This window comes from Atta cephalotes (assembly GCF_000143395.1).
Source record: "Atta cephalotes unplaced genomic scaffold scaffold00067, whole genome shotgun sequence".
NCBI lineage: Eukaryota > Metazoa > Arthropoda > Insecta > Hymenoptera > Formicidae > Atta > Atta cephalotes.
In genome coordinates, this window is record NW_012130131.1 from 992,365 (window position 1) to 1,018,323 (window position 25,959).

The following is a 25,959-nucleotide window of genomic DNA, read 5'->3' on the forward strand; positions in this document are numbered from 1 at the left end:
CGTCGACACGTTGAATTTACTGAACCGTCTTGGTTTTCTCTTCGAACAACTTCGTAGTCAGATATCGAACAACCGCAACGATATCGCAAACTGCGGAAACGAAGATACACGTGATATCGTCAGTCTGTGTAGATTTAGCCGCGACTGCGACGCTTTTGTCCGAAGGACGAACGAGTATCGCAGCAAATGTACAAGTGCATACCATAAGAAAACGATAAAAAAAAGGCACCTCGTTAAAACAGGTCCTGTTTCGGCTAAAGATGATAGAACAAGGAAAGACTTCTTAAAAGTGAGTCTTATAGTTTGTTTTTCGGAGAATATGGAGAATGTGTGGCATGACGTTGCATTTGTTTATTTGTTTTTAAGAGCTTTTAGCATTTTCTCAGGTTTAAGACGAGCTTCCGGTTCGCCTCGCGACAACCGAGATAAATTATTACAATTGATCTAAGAAAACTTTATTTTACACTTTATTTTTCAATGCGTAGTTCGATTTTAAAAAATATCTTTAAAGATTTTAAGATAATTTCTAAACTAATTAGATGATTGGACTAATTAGATCAATTGAGCTAAACATTATATTTTCAGCATATTATATAAATTTCAAATTTTTAAGTATCGAAAGTATGTTCTATATTAAATCAGTGAAATATACATTCTGTTAGTTGAATGAAAGAAGCAAGTTACATTAAATACAAGGCAAATGTACAAGGCAAGCATAGAAGCAAAATATAGAAAATAACTTTTAGTTGTATAATTAATTATATAATCTAAAAAAAATGAATAAATTAATTTCTTGTATATCACTGAAGCAGAATACTTCAGTATACTTAATGATTTTCTTATTCGTTGAATAATAAAACAATTTATGCATATACATGTATAGTGAACTGTAAATATTATAACAAGTTTTTAAATATCGATATTTACAAGAAAAGCACAGATATTGCGAGAGCATTTAGAAAGTTGTCATGTACTCGTGTTAAACAGATATCTTATTAATTCGTAAGATTTCTAAAGCCACGTTCCATCCGGTCTGACGTGGTCTACAGAAGTTATGCTATGTATAACATATGATATGAATACACACACGCGCGCGCGCGTGTGTGTGTGTGTGTGTGTGTGTGTGTGTGTGTGTGTGTGTGTGTATGTGTATAAACAATTCATAAAGAAATTATCATATTTCGAACTGATAACAGTGACGTTTCCTGTAGAAATTAATTCCACCGCTCAATAATTGCAAGTTAACATTAATCTTCTTTATATATAACACGAGTTAATAGAAGTCGCATCATTCTATAGATATACCGATTGTGATGCAGATGTCGTTTGGGATTTGTTCCTGTGGTGTCAGTTGCAACACCCCCAATATGCTGTACGCCATCGCTAGACAGCCGACGTATCCGCGTAATGTCAGACCATGCAGATTCCTCAGCTCGGGCAGTAACCAGTAGATAACATATGTGATGACCAGGAACGGGACGGATGCGAGCATCCCGTAGGAATATATGATCCCGTCGTCGTCTTCGATCGCTTCGTCGCAGAAGAATACCATATATTCCGGATACTCATAACTTTCCACCCGCGCTAGGCAGTACTGATAATAGTCGAGGAGACGTTCCTCCGGTTCTTCAGACAGAGGTAGTATTATGGAGCCATTAGACAGTAGGTACCATTCGTCGTCCTTGTATACACGCGGATTCAAAGAATATCGTTTCATACCAACACATGGATTCCATATTATAAAATCAAAATATTTGTCACTTGCAGTGACATTCGCCAATATAAGATCCATTTCGTAGATCACTGGCAATTGTACCGCTTCCGTCCCGTTCATGGTGGCTTCCACGCAATTGTCTCCGTTGAGGAAAGTACCGACACGACAGCATAGCGACATGCGGGGCTTCCCGGAGCTGTCACCATCGATGCCAATCGTTTTCTAGGAGTAAAGAGTCAGAGGAAACGAAGACAAATAATGTTAATTCACGATTGGACATGAGCAAAGAGGAACCAAATGCCATTTTTTAGATTTTATTAAAAATATTATATAGTCGATGTTGCGAGTTATGCATAATACAATCAATTAACAAAATTATTTTATTTTTAGATCCATACATGCTACTGTAGAATTTTTCTCATTACTATCTGAATATTACTCAACTTTTTGATGTTGATTCTTTTCTGCGTATTACATCCAATTACAGTTAATAGAGAACATAATTAAGTCCAAGCCACTATGTGAATTAATCAATCAGAGATGAACAAATTACTGTAATTCATTAGCAGATTAATATTTAAGCAACTTCTGATCTATAAATGTATAAATGTTCCACATATTTCATCTAGATTATTTGCATTTACACATTTAATCAAATTAATTCGCAAGTTTTTTTGAAAATCTTGATTAATTACGGCACACAATTAGTAATCGTCTCTGGTCATTATTTCACGAATACTTGAATACTATATTATTTGAAAATTTATTATCAGTCATCATAATCAGCATTAAATGTCGTTAAGGTAAGCAAAGTATTATAATTAGCAAAGCGACGAATTAATATCTCATCGAAATTCCAAGTACAACATAATATGCAATCGAACTTGGAATTATCTCTACCTCCAGATAAACATGAGGGACGATAAAATTTTCCTTCCATTTTGATTCCTCTGGCTCTTGCTTTACCTGATCGCTTTCGAAAGTGACAGCCGCGATCAAGACCGCGTGAAACGCGATGAACAGGGCTGTTCTCAGATGCCGTTTCATTATGTACTAATTTAATGAGGCTGCTAAACAGCAACTGAATAATTATCGTCACCGCCTCTCAATGTTATCACCGTGCGGAAGCTTACTCACAAAAGTGCCACAAGAAATGAAGCGGAAAAGAGAAAGAGAAAGATAAAAAACACGATGACTCTCTGAAGAAATACGGTAAGTTTTCTCTCTTTGTCCCATAAAATGATAATAAAATATAGCCAATCATATCTCTTATTACATTAACCTTATTATATCTCGCTGTGTTCAGTGCGTGAATTGTTGAACCAATCGAGTAAAAGTGATAAAGAAGGGTGTGAACTTTAATCAGTGTTTAAGATATCGTGTGGTTACAACACATCCTTGGTTACATGAGATATAGTTATTTACAAAAAGCATACTATTCACAGATATATGTTACAAATGTATAAATGATAAACAGTTACATAAGTAAATATATTACAAATATAATTTGTAACATATTTAAATATTATTCCCATATTACTAATATAATTATATTCTGCATATTAAGATAATAAAATTTTATTCGTTTAATTATTGCTACTTTATAGTTATGATTTTAAGCAAAAAGATTAATAAGATGTTAACTAAAATATACAGATTTGCATTTAAATGTATATAGCTCTCATGAAATGTACACCATCTAACCACATAAATATGTAAATGATGATCTCAAAGTATCTACATAAGCGACATATTTGTACGATTAAATTACTTGATAATATTAAAGTTAATATTATAGTACAAACACTCTGTAGTACAAACACTCGATTATCCAATATTATTATTAAATAATATCCAATATTATTTGTTAAATAAGCAACTTGTTTGTGAAAAATATTTTTACCTGCTATGTTACAAAAATATTTAATTATTATACTGCGAATACTATTCTGAGGATCAATAATTCAAATGACTGAAAAGGGATGTATATTTAAATAAGTTATTATCAATTGAGTTGATAATGATGTATTGACTTATGCAATAAAATTTGTCGGAGAGATTGAAATAAACGCGAGCGGTGGTAAAATTATTGCAAGATTTCTTTCTTCTTTCTTCTTAAGCAAATCGAAACATAAAAAATTCATCCGGATTCAAATATAGCACTGTTATCACTAACGATTGCGTTGACTTTCAATTATCTCGATGGATTTGATAAAATTAGCACTATGTTTCCATTTTGCCGCGACTTTTCCTGGCGACGGATGAAGTAGGAGAAGAGCGCACGAGAAATGTGTACACTCGCGCGAGTAACCGGACGAGACTACCAGACAACGAGTCGACTACGTTAGACAAGCAGCCTACCTGCTGTGAAGCCATGTATATAGGGCGGTTCGAAAAAAAAGATTCATTGACAAATCAGTACAGTCTACAGATAGTAGCTTGACCAATCCAGTAGCAACGTAAATTTAGAAGCTTAAACGTTTAGATAGATTTACGCTCCGCAATGGAGAACCATTATATTTTCGGCAGGGTTACGAAAACTGAGAATAGATTTACAAATGATTAGACGACGAGCAACAAAAATTTCAATTTGTACCAGGTGCTATTTTATATACAGCCGAAAGATTTATCTCAAGAAGCTATTAATCGATAGTACAGGCGTAGAAAAAAATTTTACTTCTTGTGATTCTCACAGCTAATATTTTCTCGATCTTATTACCCTAAAGTAAAATACCCTAAAAGAAAAATAAGTGATTGAAAATCCAAAGATAATATAATTATATTTTACCGTTATTCATGTGTTATTCTTTTATCCCACCCTATAAGCAATGATGCTTGATCAATGTGAAGATATACAACACGCAAAAAACCGGTTTGTACTTATCGTCCGTATCTCACATCGTACTCAGTGGAAGGATCATTAACATTTATTTTACGGGAAATCGAAGCTAATCATGGCTAGATAGGCGCCAATAGATCCTTAGTTCAGATTTCTTAGTTCTGATCCCGACTTTCCTCATTGAAAGGACCTTTTCAATCATATTTTCCTCAAAATAACATGGATTAAATTCAGGAAATGTAGTATATGATTCTTACATCATCACTAATCACAGAGATATCGGAATCGCGCGTGCAGAAAAAAGCATGCTGATTCATACGACTTATGCTTCATATTGATGGTGAATACAATGTTATACTTATTTATACGTAATAAAATATGTACATGTGTTTATTAGTGTAATTATAAAGTAAAGTAACTAATCTCTACAAATCTTATGAATTTGTAATCATTTTTATAAATCTATAAAAAATATTTAATATAAAGTCTCCTTCTTTTAAACGTTTAAATATTTATTAAAGAGGAAAAATCTTTTATGTATCTAAATCTATATTTTTTCTTTATACGTATACTTTATGTGTATATCGTATTTATATTATATAGTATATATTTTTTTTATTATATATTTTTATTTATTTTCTATATATTTCTTATTTTTAATTTTCTTCTTTTCTGTTTTATCGATTAATATATACGAGTTAATCAACTCATTGATGACTAAGCATCCAACTTCGCGACCATAAATATAAATTCGTGATGTATCTTTTTCGCATTGACAATGATAATTTTATTCATGATAATTATTTTTAAAAGCAGTATGAATAAAAATCTAAATATAAAAAGTTAAAATAGTATAGTAAGAAATTTAAAAATATCTTTTTTTTTATAATATCAAGTTTTATTATTATAATTAATATTCAATGTTAAAAAATTAATATTGAATATTAATATCGATTATTCTCGCTCAAAAATGATCAGACATTTTTTAAAAAGAACTATAATAAATTTACTCATTAGTTGCTAGCATTAATAATGCTCTCCTGGAAATAATAATTAACTCCATAAGCAGAATGTTAATAATTATTACATTATAGTAATTATTTCATTAACGCATAATGTAATCTATTTTATTATTCGCATTCGTGTAGATTCTCTCGTGAGATAATATTCCCATGATTATCATTTCGACGAAAAAAAATAAGGTAACGCGAAATTAAATGTAGAGAGATTTGTGATTTAAACATTGACATACATTGACTTTGTACGAGATTATCATTTTAATTATTTTTCGCATACAGTAAGATGCGATTATCAGTCTTTCTTACGTTCCATACAAAGTAATAATGTCACATAATAATTTTTCAACTCTACTAAAATCGTAACAAGTTTTCCGTCACGATTACAGAAAAATATTTGCGGACAGTTCAACTTACGAGTGTTGATTGTTAGAAATAACGAATAAGTATTACATAAAGAGGCTGCTTACCTGTGCTGAAGCATAACACGCGTATTGGAGACATGTAAATATAGTTGGCCAAGATCAGGAAGACATAGGCGATAATTAAGCAGATGACATAACACATGAGCGTCTTGCCGTAGAGGTTTCTCAACTCTGGAGTAATTGCGTACACCAAGAAAGTGGCAATGAGGAATGGAATGGACACTATGATGCCCACATGATAATGAAAATCTTTTGCTTCCTCTTCCGACATATAGCAAACCAAGACGCCAATTCGATCGACGGTCATCTTCCAATCAATGCAATAATTCCAGAACGGAGAGATCTTTCCAGTAGTATCTACAAAGCTGCCATTCGCCTGGAGAATAATCTGTTCGTCACTGTCGTCATCGGGATTGAGAGTGTAATATTTCTGACCAGGAGGACAGACGTTATTCTGCACCAAGTAGAAATGGTTCTTCAGATTTTCAATGTGTTGAATCTCCTTGGTCATTTGCTTCCTCGATAGACGTAAATGTGGCATCTCGGTTATCAGCTCCGTATTGTTCCGAGGCATTTTCTGGCATATCTCGGAATTGTTCGATTTATTGCGGAGAACCTCATCATCTCGGCAGCATTTCCTGATACAACTGCGTAATCTGCAAATGCAACCATAAGTGACATTGCCGTCAGTCCAGCGCAGTTCGGCCGGATAGACGATGCCATCGTAGAAAAAGCTGCCGTTTTCCAAAAGTCGCGATGCCGTAACGCCATCAACGCTGCTCTCCAAGCTGAGGATCACGCTGAACGATGGCGAACAACGCGGATCGTTGATCAGTCCATCAGCAGCATCGCCGGTATCGTCGGCTATCAACAGACCACATGCAGCGAGGAGGACCGCCAAATTAAAACTTACGGAGCGGCCACCCATCGCGACAAGGGCGTTGAAGAGCGAAAACTATTGGCCGCAACCCGCGCGATTATCTCGGTGGCTCCGCTTCGCGCTCGGCGCTCGGCGCCCAGCATATCTGCGTCGGAGAATGCGCACCACGACGAAGCGTCGCGACGCTTCGCGCTCATGCACCCACGATTAAAGATTTCTTTGCTTAAGAGACCATTCTCGAAGGATCGTGTCTATAACTACTTATTCCATACTGTTAAGTGGAAAGCGCCACTTATTACATTTAACCTGGATTAATTGCGTCCATTTTATCTTCTATTTCTTAAATTTACATTTCGTACAGAATCTGAGCTCCTTTGACAAAAAGCAAAAAAAACTTTATTTATAAATATTTCATTGAAAGACAAATTGTATATATATATGTGTGACTATATATATTCGAAATTTGTTTGGACTTGGAGACTAATGTCCATATTCATAGTCAGGCCTTATAAAGCTTCCTTAAATTAATTATCTTCAGATATCCTACGAATTATTTCATTGACTGAGCATCTAAAGATAAATTTAAGGAAGTCTTAAGTACAAAGTCTGACTATGAATACAGACATAAAATACTTATTCCAGCTTGTTCTGTAATATATGAAACTGTATCACTCATTTGACCGGTCTAACTTTTAACCCTAATAGAATTAGAGCTGAATTTGAATTTATCGTCAAATTTATGAATAGTTTATTCTAGAGTTAATGATAGGGTTAATGATGAAAATTTGATACTTCAAATCCTCCTTAATTTTAAGATTTTTTAATTTCCTTGTCGCCACATTGTTAATCAATATAATTTTAAGAATTACGGCTACTTATAAATTGCGAACGTATGATATAAGTATAAATCGAATATATTTATTCATGGAACACATTCTTTGTCTATAGAAGAAACAAAGGAAAAATTATAATTATCCAATAATATCGTATCGAATGTCTATAGTTTACCTCTCGAATTATATCCAAAAATAAAAATCTGATAAACACATCACAGACTTTTCTTCCTCCAAACAATTCGAATGTGCCATTCTATTTCAATAGCGGTGCCATCTACACGCAAAATGTCGAAACTTAATTTGTCCTGTTATCACCAATCGATATATCATCTATGTTGATTTCAACATTGTCAACTGTTGATGTTTTATCAATCTAATTTGGCGTGATTTCATTGTTTTTACACGCCTACCAACAGTTGTCGATGTCATTGCACCAATTTTTCATCATATAAAATATCTGCGCAACGAAACCGACAACTGTCAGTAGACGTGTAAAGACAATTATGGAATCATGCCCCTAATCTAATAAATGATTGAATGCTTGAGAATATTAAAATAATCGATAATAATTATCAATGATGATGGTGATGATGATGATGATGATGATGATGATGATGATGATGATGACGATGATGATGATGATGATGATATAATAAGTTATGACAGAATTACGACTGGTCATTAGGTTTTGGCGAAGGTAACACGTGTTTTTTCAATGAATAATTAATTTTTATTACACACGTATGCTAAACAATAACAAATTAAAATACAAGGTCTATTATATATTAAATGATAGCAATATGTTAAGGATAAATAAAATATTTCGTTTAGATTTCACCGTTTTAATTTGTGATATTTTATTAAAAGCAGAAAGTTAATTGAATTTATGCTGAGGAGGCTAAATAAAGCTCGAAATGTTCTGTAAAAAGTCATCGTAGAATAATAAAATATATGTTTTTGTTTATCGGTCATATTTTAACTCTGCTCGTTTAATATAAATAGATGTAAAAATTACATAATTAGGCCTGTAAATATAAAAAATCATGCAATTTTACAGAAATTATATAATTCCACAAAAATTATGTAAATTTGCTTTTATTGTATAAATATATCTTTTATATGGAAAATTACGTAAATAGCAGGATATTTTGAATATTTTCTGTAATATATAACAAATTTTTATCCAAATTTTAGTTTTATCCAAATTGTTATCCAAATTTCAGTAATATTATCTATGCAATATATAACAGTGATTTTTCGCGTATTGCTGTTAAATGTATAATAAAATATATAGTGCGAAATGTCATATTATCGTTCCTACACACATATATATTGTACTTCCACAAAATCTATTATAATTATAAATCAAGAAATTATTTTTATTTTTATATTGCAAATTTTTACAAACGCGTGGACATTTACAATTATCATTAGGGGAGTCTTAAAATTCTCATTATAATATAATTATAATTTTACGCAGAAATTTTTTACGGCATACTTGAGATTAGAAAGCCCTAAGGCTCGACTGTTATGATTGGCGGTCGTCGATTTTTAAAAAGTAACGAAAAAATAACGAAAAGTTACTTTCTCAAGTAACGGTAACTTTAACGTTACTTTTAAAAAGTAACTTTCCATTCCCTATAATTTCCTCAACAAAGAAAATTATAGAAAATGATTGTTTGTCATTTTTTACAGCAGTTACATAACAAATGTACTTTCAAAGCAATTATAAATCCGAATTTCCTAATAAGAATATGAGACTGAATGTTTAATTAGAGAGATTCAATTATTTGCACGAGATTTGAGCAATTATGAGCGTAATATCTTATCACAGAAAAACAAAAGTAAATCTGTCATAAATGAGGAGGATCGAAAAACAAGTTTCAACGAACTCGAGTATGCTCGACCCCCCGCCAACAATTACGCGTGATTACGAGATAGCTTATGAAACTGCATGGTCGATCGCGCGATAAATTTACCACAGTTTCCACTTCCTCCTGCCACGACAGTATTGCGGTAGCACACAGTTGGTTCGCCGTTGCCGTCCGTTGTGTTTATCGTGGCCTACCGATCTCGCCGGTGTCGACAAGGTAATTTTCATTCTTCGCGATCGCATTCTTGCAATGTGCATGATTAAAAGCCTTCGAATAAAAATCTAGCCGATTCAAATCGAATATCATAGAGTTGCGCGTTCAGAAATTTCACATACAGATCTTATTTTATTCTTGTTTAACATGTAAATAACAAGATTAAAACAATAAGTTGCATCCTCTTATTTTAGATGAAGATTTTTAACGCGACCCTGTACTAACTATAATAGATGAATTTAAAGAAAAGGAAATTGTTTCTACTTAAAAAATTGCCTTTATATTGAGTTTTTAAATTTCTAATTATTATTTTCTCTTTTTTTATTTATTCATTTTTTTATTTATTTGTTTTATTTCATCAGACTTCTTATTGCTTATTGTTTTATTTCATCACACTTCTTATTCTCTGAATGTAAACGGAAGTCTACACTCAGATGGTAAAACGTTCGTGTTCCATGCACATGTTTATACTCGTATGATCTTTCTCTTTTCTGCTTTTCTCTGTATGACGCAAGTATGATAATCGGTCATTGCTATTCTGTTAGATTACAGTCTCTGTGTCGCAATTGACGCACACATGCAATCGTCGATAAATGAACGTCACAATACGACATATGACATCACGTGAGAACTCGAGTCTTTATGCATACAAATATTCCGGATGTGCATGCAGGACGAAACGGTCCTGGCGGAAATTTTGTATCGTCCATTATGAAAAGTACAATCTTGACTTTCCGTTTCTTTCTTCCAACTTACAAGTTGATTTTAAAAGTACAAAAACAAAACACAAAACACAAAACTTGTATGTTTTCTTGTATTTAATTTTTCCCTTTTCTTTGTTTATTATTCTTCTAGATGACAAGTGCGAATCAAATAAGAGATATATGGAGAACTGCGGATGCTGTAACATTCGATGTAGATTCCACTGTTATAACCGAGGAAGCTATCGATGAACTAGCTAATTTCTGTGGGAAAGGAAAACAAATCACTGAATTGTACATTCCTTATTTTGTCTTTTTTTTCTTAAAATGACTTCATCTTGATGTCAACCTTGATTTTATTATGATTTTGTGTACCTGGAATCTTGTACGCAATAAGATGCCAGATTTCACATCTTTCATCGATGCAAAAATATCGAAAATTTTTCAGAACAAAGCGGGCTATGCAAGGTGATATGACATTTCAACAATCTTTATCTATAAGACTGGGAATCATAAATCCAAGTTTAACACAAGTTAAGGAGTTTTTAAATATACATCAGCCATCACTTACCACTGGTATCAAGTAAGATTTTCAAGATAAAAAAATGAATAAATGAAGATTTGTGTACTTTTACAATTTTAACAATTTTTTAAATACATATTTCAGAGAGTTGGTGTCTACTTTACAAGCTCGTGGAAAGCAAGTGTTTCTTGTCTCTGGTGGTTTCCGCTGTCTTATCACACCAGTTGCTGCTAAACTTAACATTCCACCTGAGAATATTTATGCTAATAAATTAAAATTTTATTTCACGGGTATGCATTAGCATATTTATAGCTGTTTTGAATGTACAATATATATTCATACATACAAATGTCATAGGAGAATATGCTGGCTTTGACGAGACTCAACCAACTTCTAAAAGCGGTGGTAAAGGAGAAGTAATACGGCATCTTAAGGAGGAAAAAGGATTCAAGATTGTTGTACATATCGGTGATGGCTCAACAGATTTAGAAGCATCACCGCCAGCGGACGCATTTATAGGTGTGTATAATATTGCTTGAAAAAAATTGTCTCTCGATGTTTCGCAACACTCGTATTTTAAAATAATGGTAGAAGTTGTGCAATAATGATAATCAAGCAGATCATAAATTATGATCTGTTTAATTATCATTAACAGATGTATTTTTGTTCTAGGATTTGGAGGAAATGTAATTAGGGAAAATGTAAAATCACGCGCGCAATGGTTTATTACAAACTTTGATGATCTCGCGAAATGTTTATAGATGCAAAATATTTTTCTAAAAATGATATAAGAATTAAATTTTTTTTATATTAGTCAAAATAAAAAATTACATTATTCACGAAAAAAGACAATTGTGATCGATCAAACAATATTTTTATAAAAATGATATAAGAATTAAATTATAGGAATTAATGCAGTTTTAATAATTGTAGGCAATATTCATAAATGTTCATAAATAACACATTTTATTCTACACAGTACATGAAATATACAATTACGTTTTTTTAATGCAGTGATTTTTAAAATCATCTGTGGCATCTATGTATATGAATAATATTTTATATCAACCAGTAATTATTGATATTACACTGTCATAACTCTAAACTTGTTTATAACCCTGTACATAATTACATTGCAAATGTATACAAAATTGCTTTTTTTACTTGCCTATTTTTATTGTGGACAAATCGAATGTCGGCGAGTAGTAAAATCCCGATGAAACAACACGATAAAACACGATAATATATATGAAATATGAATGTATTTTTCGTTTCACGGATTCGCTAATTGCCATGAATCTGAACTTTAGCAACTGTAAGATTATCATCGATGTATTTCATATGACCTACAATTTGCCTTAGAAACTGTATAAATTTTAATATTGTTCCATCGTGATGCAATTGACGATAAATTATGCATTAGCCTTTGATGCTTTCTCCAGTTTTTTCTGTGAAATCCAATCTTGTATCTTCTGTTGAAGTTCAACATTTGATTTTACCATATCCATTGTAAGTGGAGATCGATTAAAAGGATCAGTTTGATCACTTAGCAAATGCCTGAAAAATATATTTAATAAAATATATATAAATTTTGTATCATGATATATGTACGAATTAAAAAATATTTAATTTATAAGTATATAATATATTTGTGTACACTAATATACCTTGCTATAGTCTGACGATCAATAGTTATTTTCGACGATGGCAAAATAACAGGATCTACCATGACAGTTGACATAATTGGATCTAAGAATTCATCGGGAACACCTGTCAAAATCTCATCTTCCTCTCGCTTTTGATTTGCAGCCTCTTCCACGCTTTTTGCAAATTGATCCAAATCTCCCAAGATTCCCACACCACCGATACGAACTGTGATATGCACACGACTTTTTAGATTCTTCTGGTCTAAATAAAGTGCTTCTTAGAAAAAAATATATAGAAAAACTTACCGAGAACATTATCTGCAAGTTTAAATAATTCTGGACTATAAGAACGACCATCTTGAGATACGGCAAGTGTAAAGCTTTCACTTTTACTCAGATTAATGTAAATTTCACATATATTTAACACTAAATTTGCAGGATTGAATGCGTATTCTTTTTGATCGTTCACCTAAAAATAAAGATTTCATAGATATACGAAATTATAATAACATTGTTTCTGTAACATTTACAGATTCTAAAAATTACCTTAAGATTTTTTTTATTCGGTCCTACTAACTGCAGTAATAAGTAATTGAGCATAGAAGCAATACGATCCACCATCGTTGGATGGCAAAATATTGATTTTATTTCGGTAGTCAACATTTTTATCGTTTGTATAGTTTTCCTACCCAGAATATTATCAAAGCGAGCAATCATACCAATATGCTGAAGATACGCTGTCTGTTGTTCGCGTTCATTTGGTGGCAATTTATTCCATTCTCCGCTTTCTCTTTTGTTCAAAAACAAAAAATAATATTTAATGCAATGTATTACAAAATATTTAATTTAAGAAATATGATACACATACACAGATACAATAGAAAATAATAATCTTATACAATGTGTGAAAGAAAGATATACATATTTTTTTAAAATACCTAGCCTGAAGCATTTGTCGCAACTGTGCCATATTCGATAAGGCTTCGTCCAGGAGGAATACAGCATCATTCATTAATAAATTAATAAAACGTAGAAACAAAGGTGGTTGGACAGCTTCCATATTGCTCTCAGCTTCTTGAGCTAAAGTACTGATACATCATATTATATGAAAGCTTTATTTATCAGGTATCGAATTTTTAAATACCAAACAAAGATAATGATTAAATATAATTTGCCTTACATAAAATTATTACGATGCTCGGCAAGTTTCCATAAATAGTCCATAACAATGTACATTGGACGACGATAATTGAATTTTTGTTCAAACTGTACACTTTGCCCAGTCATCTCAATACTTACAAACACATGCAGTAAGTTGACAATTATCTGTAAATAGAATAGCACGCGAGAGAAAATCAGTTATATGCATGATCAGCTATATGAATTTCTTGCTAAAGAAGAACTTTATTCACCTGCTGTCTGTGTGGATGAATAAGAAACAATTGTTCCCTATGGAATGTTCCTAAGTTTGGAGTCCCAGGAGCAACATTTTCGTCTACAATTGGTAAAAGCGCCTCCAGACTTTCGGCTAAACGGGCGCGTAGATGCGGATTGTAAAGACGATGTTGAGACTCCATTAAAACTATAATCTAATAAAGGAAACAATATATAACTTTAACAATCACGAGAATACATTTCGTTCTACCTTGACTTACTTCCGTCAAGATCGGATTCAGAAAACTCGCACCCTGTTCCTCGAACGTGTTGGGACATAAACGACGTAAAAAGCACAAGAATCCAATGGTATTCTCTACTACGAACTCAGGAATGCATCTATAGATACATGCTTATTAATTTCATTAGTAATTATTATTATTTGACATATGTATATACAACATACCTTAATGTAATTGGAACAGTTTCTGATAACGGGAATGTAACAGGTATATAATGTGTTGGTACGAAACTTTGTTTATTCCCTTCTTCGGTTATAACATATAAATTGACTTGTATTAACCAAAACGCCGTCATTGCATGAAATTTCGACAAATGACACAACATTTCCGGTACTAATAGACTCGCTTTAAGAGATAGATACCTAAAAAAAATATATATGTATAGAGTGTTCAAAAAAGATTGGGATCCCGGATTTTCTCGAAAGACGTCTTTCAAAAAAATACTTCAAACAAAAGTTATAGGGTTTAAAAAGATCTATTTATTGATTATACCAGTGACCTAGGAAGGCTTAAAAATTATGGTATTTATAAATTTGACGTAAAAATGAATTCTTGTGCAAAAATGAAAATAAAAGAAACAATTTCCAATGGCCTTGATCTTGACAATGTTGCAGATCATGATGTTAAACAATTTAAGAGATTTTTGTCGGACACCTTGAATAATGCTAATGCCGGCAGTACCATAACTTTCAAGCCTCATAATTCGAAAAGTACTTGATAGAAAATAATTAAATTATAGTGTTTTCAAAAACTCTTGATATCAGCTACTAGATTTTGGAATCAAAAGTAGAATGTTTTACTTAAAAAAATTAATGCGACCTTGACCTGACCTTGGCGACGCCACTCTAGGTCAGACTGATATAATCAGTAAATAGATCTTTTTAAACTCTACAACTTTTGTTTGAAACATTTTTTTGAAAAGCGCCTTCCGAGAAAATCCGGGGTCTTGGCCTTTTTTGAATACTATGTGTTTGTTGTGTGTGTGTGTGTGTGTGTGTGTGTGTGTGTGTGCGCGCGCGCGCGTGTGTGTGTGTGTAAAATTATAAAAATATAAAGAGAATTAAAAATGTGCATTAATATCCTTTATACTTTATCATCTCAGCTTCCATTCGTTGTGATATGAGTTCTAGCACCTCTGAACTGCCACCAGTTCGAGCATCGTTGTAAGCTCTTTGTATCCTAGCCAAATCTTGATTTGCTCTGTAGAATTAAAAATGATAATGTTTAAACATGAGAGAGAATAGATATATATTTAAAAATTATAGAATCAATTATTTGTTTACTTTAAAAATTTATCCAGGATAACTCTGTAACCAAGATCTAATGCACGATGTGTAAGGAAAAAGCACTCTGTTATAAATCCGAACGAATCTGACATTGGTCGACTTTCATCCTCTGGAGTTGGTATTAAACATGTTTCTGAATTTAAACCTTTCATATGTATACCACGTTGCAGACTCTCAGTTTCATTATTTGCCTAAAAAATGCGACCAGAAGGATAACTGTATGTGAAAACTGTGAGAGCGATTGATTTATGATTAATAAATCTCAGATTCGATACCAATATCAGTATAATCGTGTATCAGTCAGAGAATCAAAATTTGTGTAAAAGGAATATAAGGTGAATTGCTAAAATAAATGCTTATTAGAACTTATTTGTTTATTACATATATTAATAAGTATGTATGTATCAGTTTTATTATTGATAAAGTATTCAGACTTAGCCACATTTAAACTAACATTTGAAACACTAAGGCTACTTTCTTTTTAGAAATCGACACAATCGTTCTATACTTTTTGACATTTCAATAAATAATAAAGATAAAACAACACTTGTGCTGATTGTCTCTCAAAAGAAAAATAGAATATAAGTGATATTGAATATAAGTATTGTATCATATTTTTTAAAATCTTGGAAAACCAACCTCTGCACTACAGTATGTAGGATCTATCTTCGGTACTTTAGCATCATTCAATTTAGCACAAAATGGTTGACAAAGTCGTAACAGTACATTGCCCACATTCAGCATAAAACCATCCGACACGCACAGTACCCCTAGTAATCCCATCTCCATATGAGAGTTCCAAAGTTTTCCTCTATTTGCATTCGCGTGGAGGCAATTACCCAACCATTGCAAAGTCAAGTGACGAACGTTCGTCGAACATCTCAACAAGGAATGAAAAACCTTGTGTAGAGCTTCACTTAAACTGTCCATCGTTGTCCATACTGTACCCTCCATGACCGTATTTGACTGTGACATTTGGATAATATAAAACAATAATCGCATAGCTTAAAAAACTATTTGACTAAAAAAAAAAAAATCGCCGTACTTGCTGTAAAGGTTTATCGAAGAGATTATATGGATCTTTAGGTGTTTTTGGTAAACAGCTTATGCTGAAGAGTGCACCCAATAATGTGTCGGAATATGCACAACCCTGATTATTTTTTGGTGTGCTATGATGAATTATCAATTTTGCCAATGGATCAATAGTAGAAAATGCATTCAATAGAGCAAACCACTGTTGGCGAAAAGTAAACAGATTGCTCTGAGCTGCTTCCTTATGAATAATATCAAGAACAGGAGAAAATGATTTTGTAATTATGTCTTCTACATCGCTTTCTTTATTTGTGGCTATCAATTCTTCTACTATGCCATTAATAAATAATAACAATTCTGACTTGCACATAGCATCATTCGTAAACAAAGCAACAAATTGGCTGTGAACCTGCAATAATTAAAATGTACGAGAATTAATAACAGTTTACTGTCAATATATACTTTACTAATTTAACATAAATTGATCTTAGACCTATTTCTAAGATTAACTTTAATCTGTGTTTAATTTACTTTTTATCTTCTTTAATTTTAAAAATTAGAAAAAGATGTAGAGTACATTAAACCAAGTGCGACTAAAGTTCATCTACAATAATAAAAATAAACATTAATAAATATAAACTATATTAATTGAAATTATTGTAGTGTCAATCTTTAAAGGAAATAAAAAGGCCAATATAGTGATTGAAATAATGTCATATTTTGAAGCAAGGAACATAATAAATCATAATTAATAATTCAAAGACAGCATATACAATGATGATTTCACCTTTATTTAACAATGAAAAACAACAATTCACTATGTTATACTGTCAGCTGTGTCTTTTGCTGAAAAGGACTTAATCTTACTTAACTAAGTTTTTTATAATGAGTCGATAATTGATAATCAGAAGTCTTAACTCAGTCTTAACTCTTATTGTTAGCTCAATTGTACAAGTTGACTATTGGCCAATTTCACATTAAGATTTAGGATTGTTTAGGACTTTCAACTATCAACTCATTATAGAAAAAGTTGTAAGATTTAAATATAAGGTTTAAAAAATAGACTCCCTCATTCTCTAAAGATTAAAAAAAATATAATACCTCTTGATTCTGAAACAAATCTGGTTCCTGTAAAGCTGTGTTGGCATTTTGCAGTACAATTTGACAAGCATTTCTTACAATTTTTTCGAGATCACTGTTTATTTGATAGTGCTTTAAACGACAATAGCATTCATACAGGTAAGTTATAACCTGTGTTTCAACAACATGACTATCCACATCCTGCATTTTAGGTTTAGGATTTGGCAACATCAGACGCTCGAAAACGGCATGTTCTATCGAGTCAGCGTCAATATACACCAGAGAGCTTTGCGCACAACTATTGTTATCTCGACGTAACGTTAAACCGAACACATGTGCCACAAGTTGATCGACTTTGTCATCAAAATTCGTAGATTTCGCATTCTCAGATTTGTCTTTAATCGCGTCCAACGATTGTTCCACGTAATCTGCATCATTGGCTTCATTGCCAATCGTATGCTGCGAAGAGAATGATACAGCATCATTATCTGTAGAAAATAATCCGGCAAATGGGTTGCCTCGTATATTGTCGCACATGTTGTAGCGTTTTTTTACAGCGAGGTTTCCGTGATGGACATAATTAAACTGCGAGCGAATCAATGTGAATCAACATTCCCTGTCATTCTGTCATTTGGCTTCAATGTGCCAAAACATCTACTTCTCACCATGTCACACAATCAACACGAACCTCAATAATACTCACTAGTAGTCACTAGTACTGCTTGATCATCGTTCAATTGTGCTCAATATGAAATATTCGAGGAATGCGGATTGCAGAGTGCAACAGAGTGCAGTTAATGCAGCTGTGAAATCATAGCAATAGGTTTGTTCATATTGAATGAAATCCTCAAATATTTTTGCACTTAAAATGAGATAGATATATTTTGCCTTGAAAAGAGAGAAAGCGGAGATGATCTCATGGTGGAAGAATTCCTTGGGCTGGATTGTGTTCAGAATCGTTGTCCGGATGCACCCAGATATCATTTTATCTTTGTTGTTTACGAATGTTAAACAAGGACAAAGCCTTAACACAATGCGAAGAAATAGCGATAACGATAGGAATAACACGATTTCAACTTGTCAGAAATTAGATACACTGGAATATACACTTTCTGATAGGTTGAAATCGTATTATTCCTATCGCTAACGCTATTCCTCGCATTGTGTTTAAGGCTTAAAAGAACATCTGAAAGCGCTCAGATGATAATCTGAACGCAGACCTGCGTTCTATTTAAGAGTACCATTCCATGTACACGCAGAAATAGTGTTTCCTGGCGTTCGACACTACACACTCGTATTGAAGCGCACGCATACATATTACTGGAATTACTGGAAATAGTGGAAACGCGGAGGAGGCGAGGAGCGCGAAGGGAGAAAGTAATAGGGCGCTCCGATATTCTATCCTTAGCGCAAGGCGTACGAGAGAGAAAGCGTAATTGAATACGTGATGTCGGCTCGCAGTGTCCTTTTCCTGACATTGTCTTACACATTGTCTTACACATTTATTACTAGTATGAGTGAAATACCTTGGTATCTCTCGCTCGCCAATATTCATACTTTTCAATAATATTTTTATTATGCACAAAATGTTGTAATTATGCAAAAATGTTTAATGCTGTAAAAAAATTTCTGCATAATTATAATATTACGTGTAATTTTAAGACTCATTGTAATAGCTTTGCATGCATTTATAAATTTGCAGTGTGCAAATAAAATTAATATTTTGTATCGCAAGATCGCAAAATTAAATTTACAGTTAAATATAAGAACATATAATAAAATAAATAAAAAAAAATATGATGTATATTTATTTTTTATATACTTTTTTATATACTTATTTTTTAAAATTTATTTTATTATATGTTTTTATAGTAACAAATGTGTATCAGAAAAGATAAGAAAAAGACATCGCTGATATCACGCCCAATTATGTTTTCTCTCTTAATCGTGAGAATCACTTTCTCCCTTCAAGCCTCCTCAGGATTTATAATAATTCCAGTAACATATATGTGCGTATATGTAACATATATGTGCGTTTCGATACAAGTAAACGTCGCGCGCCGAACATCATTCCTGCCGGTGCATTAAATCACTAGAGCTATAAAGTACCGTAAATTCGCATCCATTTTCACGCGAAACGCAGCCATTTCGAATTTATGCATTTGTATTACGTGCTTTATTTGGGAAAATGAAGCTGTCAAGTATATAAATTAATGTTTTTTAATTGTAATTAGTTTATTTATGAACAAAAAAATATGTACAAATGCTCACTTTATGTGTTCTTTAGTTTAATACAGATTTATTTGTCGTAGAAGTGCATAAAAGTGTACGTAGGATATGTATAAGTACACTTCAGGAATACGAAAGTACACATCACATGTGTTACGCTGCACCCAATTAACCCAATATGGACCCTAGTGTACTTCAAATCGTGTACTATGTGCACTTCGGCCATTTTTATGCGACATTTCTGTAATCAATTACGATACTTCATAATCTAGTGACTTTACAGTGTGTGCATACGGAATCGGAATGACGAAGCGGATTTCTTACTAGAAATGAGTTCATTAGCATTCCGTTCCATAAAGCCGGTTCTATATTAGTTGCAAGCCGATCGCAAATTTGTTGTGACAGCCAATATGAAGCGTTGATTTCAAAATGCAAGCTTCAGATTGACTGTCGCAACGAACTTTCTCTACTGTATCAGAACCACCGAAATCATGGCCGAAACAAATAGAAATATATAAAAACAATACAGAATCAATGAAATGTCGATTGCAGGCTATGTCGATTCGGCTATTATTAATGGTTAAGAATTTGACAACTTCGAAGAAAAAAATTAATAATAATTCTTATTTTTCAATACAACATATTCTTGTTTTATATATACATAGTCCAATTATTAAAGGAATTCTTTAAATAATTCCGATGTCATTCTAAAGTAATTGAAGAACTTTTCACGATTAGTCGTTTGTATTTTAAGAACTTAATTATCACTTGCGCCTTGGAAACGCCTCATTCTTTGTGTAAACATTGACTGTATTCAGAATTTTCGTTTTCTTGTATATTTCCGCTGTTGCAATAAAACGTTATAAGCGAAATAAAATTTTCGCACACTCTTAAATGTTGGAATAGCACGCCAACTTGACACATTCTTGCCTTTCGCAATAATTTTAACATTAATAATAACACTTCTTCTTCATCCATCATTATAGATTTACAAAAAAAGTTTCTGAATATTCGTTTCAATTTTTAGATTCAATCATTTAGCTGAAAATGCCATTCCGTTTCGTAAAAATTTTCTCTATCCGTCCCATGCAGCCAGAACGCAATGAAATTTTGGTAACAAAATATATCTCACTCTTATAATTCAGTATTTTTGAGTATTCAAAGTAATGTTATAGGTAAGATAATTGCACAAATTATGCATATTATTGCTTTAGTCGCATTAAAATAACAAAATATCAATTAAATTAAGCAAATTAGCTTGCGATTGAGACGACATTCCGTCTGTTTCCATTCCGTTCCAATTACATGGGATGGGTAGAGAAATTTCTTATGGAATAAAATTGTAGTGAACTCAATTTTTTAAGAAATCCGTCCCACCGTTCTGATTCCGTATACATGGGACGGCACCCTAATGCTCGCAACGTTCGCAAGCATTGTTTGTCCTTGTTTAATATCTGGTAAACAACAAGGATGAAATGATTTCACGAGCGTGAATGTAAATAGAACGCAGCCAGAGTTTGCAAACGTCTCTCTCTAAAATTAGCGCTCTCTGTCATTTCTCTGTTTCTTGTTCCTCATCAAGGCCTATAATTGTGAAACGTGAAATATGGGATGGTATTCATAGTTCGTTTTTATTAAAAAATCGTCTTAAATATAATGTCTTAAGATACTAATACAATCCTCGAAGACTTACGACATCTTAAGATTGACTTAAATCGATTGAAAATGGCATGCGTGTCCGAAATATATGTTTGCTCTTAATTGGTAATACGAATGTATGTGCGTTCTCGACTGATACTACCATTGTGTGTGCACGCCAATCACAAAAGAGGATGGAGACATGGCCAGATTGATAGTTTTAGGGACTCTAATCATAATTACTGATAGCAGACAAATTGAATATTTCTGATTTATTTATGTTTATATAATTTGGGAATCGTTTGGGGAAATTTGGAAAAAGCATTTAAATATTTGGGTAATATTTGGGTAGTATTTTTCTTGTTATTAACAAATTTTATCATGCACATCACATTTGCAGACTTTATTTAAGATTTAAGACTTTATTTGCAGATTTTATTTAAGTGTTTTAGAGAGCGTTTATATTGATCGTATACCGTAATCTGTAAGGATTGACTAATCACAGTCAAGTATTCCCCTCTCGGCGATAAGAAAAGAATATTTGAAAGTGATTGGCCAATTTTTACAGATTACGGCTTACGGCATACGGTTACGGCCAATATAAACGTTTTCCCTTATGAATAGAATCGATTAGAAATCATTTAGAGAATACGTCTTCATTATTATTTTCATTTGAGAAAAGTCACTATTTGGCAATTTAATAGATTTACACATTACAAAAACGAATAAAGCCCGGGTGTAGTAAGTATAGTACAATAAATATAACATATAATATTAGTAAACCTGAAATCGTCAAAAATTAACCAATTAACCAATTAACTCGGATCTAATTATGCGTAGTAAGAAATTATACAGAGTGTCTCTTAAAATGGGTTGAGGCCACATTGGAGGCGGAGAATGGATCAAAGGGAACAAAAAATTATATCATTTTGAGATACTCGCTGTAGTTTTCCAATTAGAAAAGAAAACGTCTAAGTCAATATGCGATTAAGCCGTGCCGCGCAAATTCGTAGGACGGCCCACACTCGAGCAGCGGCGGCGACATGCAGGGAAGGGAAAGAATGCTTCATTGCCTGGCACAGCTTGGCATGGCGATCCTATGTGTTTCGCCGCATCGCGCCTACACTATCCAAAAATCTTATTTTCACTGAAGTTTTCCTTACATATTTTTTATCATTATAAATCATATTATTTAGCATGTTAAATACGTTTTAACACAATTATAAATATGTTAAGCGATGTAATTAATTAGAATCTTACGCAAAGCGTATGCTGATCGTCGTTTTATTTTTTGACATGTTAATACACTTAAAATTATAGTATAAGTTCGCGTAGACAGTCGCTACATTGGAAATCCATATATATTAGAAGCTCCACACAATAAAAGGAACAGAAAACAGAGAACAAAGAATAAGAATTTTAACCTATCAAAAATCATGCATTGTGGAATATACAGTTTCTGATAAGTTGAAATTCTTATTCTCTGTTCTTTATTTCCTGTTCCTTTTATTATGCGGAGCCCCTTATTTTTTCATGTATAATGGCGCATTTGATTGAGATTCTTTTTCACATATTTTTTGCCGTTTAACAAGTTTAATTGTTTTTAGAAACGTTCTTAAAGTTTATTAATCTTTAATGTTCATTGATGAATAAAATTTAAATTTTCTGTAACTGAAAAGATTATTTATGTACGTTAATGAGATGTTTAAGTTTGCATTAACAAAAATAAAACTCCGACAAAATAGCATAAAACGACGCGATAGGTCTGACAAAGTATGTCTCGAAGCGTAATTAAATAAAAACATCGTATAATAAAGCAAGCGGAAAGGTATCGCGACGATCAGCATACGCTTTGCGTAGTGCTTTAATTAATTACATCGCTTAACATATATACTATACCATACATATATTATAACATATATATATATATACATACATACCTATAATTGTGTTAAAACGTATTTAACGTGCTAACAAAAATTAAATAAAATAACATGATTTATAATGATAAGAATTGTATAAGGAAAACTTCAGCTAAAATAACATTTTTGGATAGTGTAGTAATTAGTTGGACAGTATAACCAGTAGAAACACTCAACGAAAAAATGCGTGTTCACGTAGGTGTGGCTGCTTTGGTTTTAGGCCGGATCCAATGAAATGCAAGCTGACAAGAATGTACATTACACAGATCCCGTATGAGCAGATATCCGTGGCAAAAGAAGACAATTTAAGAGCTGCGTCATAATGCGCTATTTCTAAAAAATGGATAAAAAAAGAAAAGTTATGTTATGTGCAGTATTAAACAATGCAGTAATAATAGTAAAAATTCACAATGCACTTTTTTTCATTATCCCAAAGATATCGTAAGCTAAGTTTTATAATTTACAAAAAGTAAGTAGTTTTTTGCTAGGTTAACTTAATTAAACAATCAAATGTAATTTTGTGAAAAAGGATAATATTTTTACATTGACTACGTTTACACGCATCCTTAATTATGTTTTTTAGAGCAAAGCAATGGACTATCGCATTATATCCTCTTTCAGTCCTGAATTTTTCAAACGTTAACATGGCGGATGCTCACGTGACTGTGACACGAAAATCAAAGGTATCGATACAGAGTATCCCTAATGGTAATACTGTGGTGTAGGCGCGATGCGGCGAAACACATATAACTGCCATGCCACGTTGTACCAGGCGACGAAGCACTCCTTCCCCTTCGCCGCTCGAGTGGCCGTCCTACGAATTCGCGTGGCGCAATTTAATATTGGCTTAGACGTTTCTTTTTCTAATTCAAAAACTACAGCGAGTATCTCAAAATGATATAAGAATTTTTTGATCCTTTTAATCCATTCCCCAATGTGGCCCCAACCCATCTTAAGAGACACTCTGTATATAATAAAAAATCAATTTAATCATAAACTTAATTATATTCGATTAATTTTCTTCACATTTAACTGTGATTGGTCAATTCTGTATGGCTTAAGACTTTCTACATTTATTTACCATCTGAGTGAAGTTTACGAACGCAGTCTAACATTGGAGTATTCGAAGTAAACTTTAAACAAAAATATAAAATTAAGAAGAAAATTTGTTAGTATGTATTATTTTCTTTAATTTATAAATATTATTATTATTTTAATATATTTCAAAAAGAAAAATTTTTATATTTACTCTTTATTTTTGTTATTTTCCAGTAAAGCCAAAATGATTTTATATATACTGAGAGCTTGGTTCGTACTTATGGATCCATAGATAAAAATCAATCGCTCGGTGAGTAGACTGCATTCCGAAAACCATAGAAAAAAATCTGTTTCAATCTTTTAGGGTGCGGTCCACTTAACGTTATGAAACAAATGCTTTGAAACTTTTGATTGATCAATCGGAAGAAAAAATTTTATTAACTGACCAATTAAAAAATGCTTCGAAACATTTGTAGCATCAAGTGGACCGTAGTTTAGTTGGCGAGTGTACATGCATATAATATATGTATATATCAAGAGATATTATATACTACATCTATTACATCCATTATACTCAGGCTTTGTTTTCATAATGTGTAAATCTATTAAATTATCAAATAGTGACTTTTTCCAAATAAAAATAATAAAGACATCTTCCCCAAATGATTTCTAATCGATTCTATTCATAAAACACATTAAATAAAATCGTTGTCTTCTAACTTGACGTATGATAAAATTTGTTAATAACAAGAAAAATACTATTTCCCAATTGTTTAAATGCTTTCCCCAAATTTCTCCAAATAATTCCCAAATTATATAGAGACCAACGTTATGCTACAAATGCTTTAAAACAATTTTTGATTAGTCATCAATTTGTAAAATTCCTTTTTCTAATTAATTAACCAAACGCTTCAAAGCATTTGTAGTGAGACTTTGACCGCAGCCAAAGACATAAAACAATCAGAAATATTTAATATATCTGCTATCTAGTTACACCATGTAATTCTTCCACCATGGATGATCTTATACATCTGTTCGCGTTGCTTGCACTTTTGGCACTCGACATTTTCGCTTTCTTTCTTTTCAAGGCAAAATATGTATCTATTTCATTTTAATTACAAAAATATTTGGGAATTTAATGCAACGCATGCAACGCGAATAGACCTATTGATATTGCACTCCTTGCACTCAGCACCTTTGCTCTCTCTCTCTCTTTCTCTCTCTCTTTCCAATTATTAGCAAATATATTTAGGATATTGATTAATTTATTAATGTAATTAATCATTTAAAAAAGTAAATTTGCTTGTTGTTTGCTTTATTTTTACGTATTTCTTCGCATATTACGAGCCATATTAATATTTACTTTTTTTAAATCTGAATTATTGATAAGT

General features: G+C 32.3%; 2 protein-coding genes across 2 annotated transcripts; one reads left to right on the forward strand and one right to left on the reverse strand.

The window, feature by feature from the left end:
- Positions 1–9,727: 9,727 nt before the first annotated feature.
- Positions 9,728–11,782, forward strand: LOC105623891 (phosphoserine phosphatase). Its single transcript, XM_012205264.1, has 6 exons — positions 9,728–9,800; positions 10,653–10,792; positions 10,947–11,081; positions 11,166–11,311; positions 11,379–11,540; positions 11,694–11,782. Exons 2-6 carry the CDS (start codon positions 10,653–10,655, stop codon positions 11,780–11,782), a joined length of 672 nt encoding a protein of 223 aa, XP_012060654.1. The 5' UTR covers positions 9,728–9,800.
- A 651-nt stretch (positions 11,783–12,433) lies between these two features.
- Positions 12,434–18,278, reverse strand: LOC105623892 (ubiquitin conjugation factor E4 A). Its single transcript, XM_012205265.1, has 14 exons — positions 17,763–18,278; positions 16,675–17,070; positions 16,269–16,595; positions 15,627–15,820; positions 15,433–15,543; positions 14,508–14,705; positions 14,323–14,440; positions 14,080–14,256; positions 13,848–13,993; positions 13,606–13,755; positions 13,214–13,457; positions 12,974–13,136; positions 12,689–12,893; positions 12,434–12,578 (listed from the first exon to the last, which is right to left on the reverse strand). The coding sequence occupies exons 1-14, from the start codon at positions 18,276–18,278 to the stop codon at positions 12,434–12,436; spliced, it is 3,090 nt and encodes a 1,029-aa protein (XP_012060655.1).
- Positions 18,279–25,959: the final 7,681 nt, after the last annotated feature.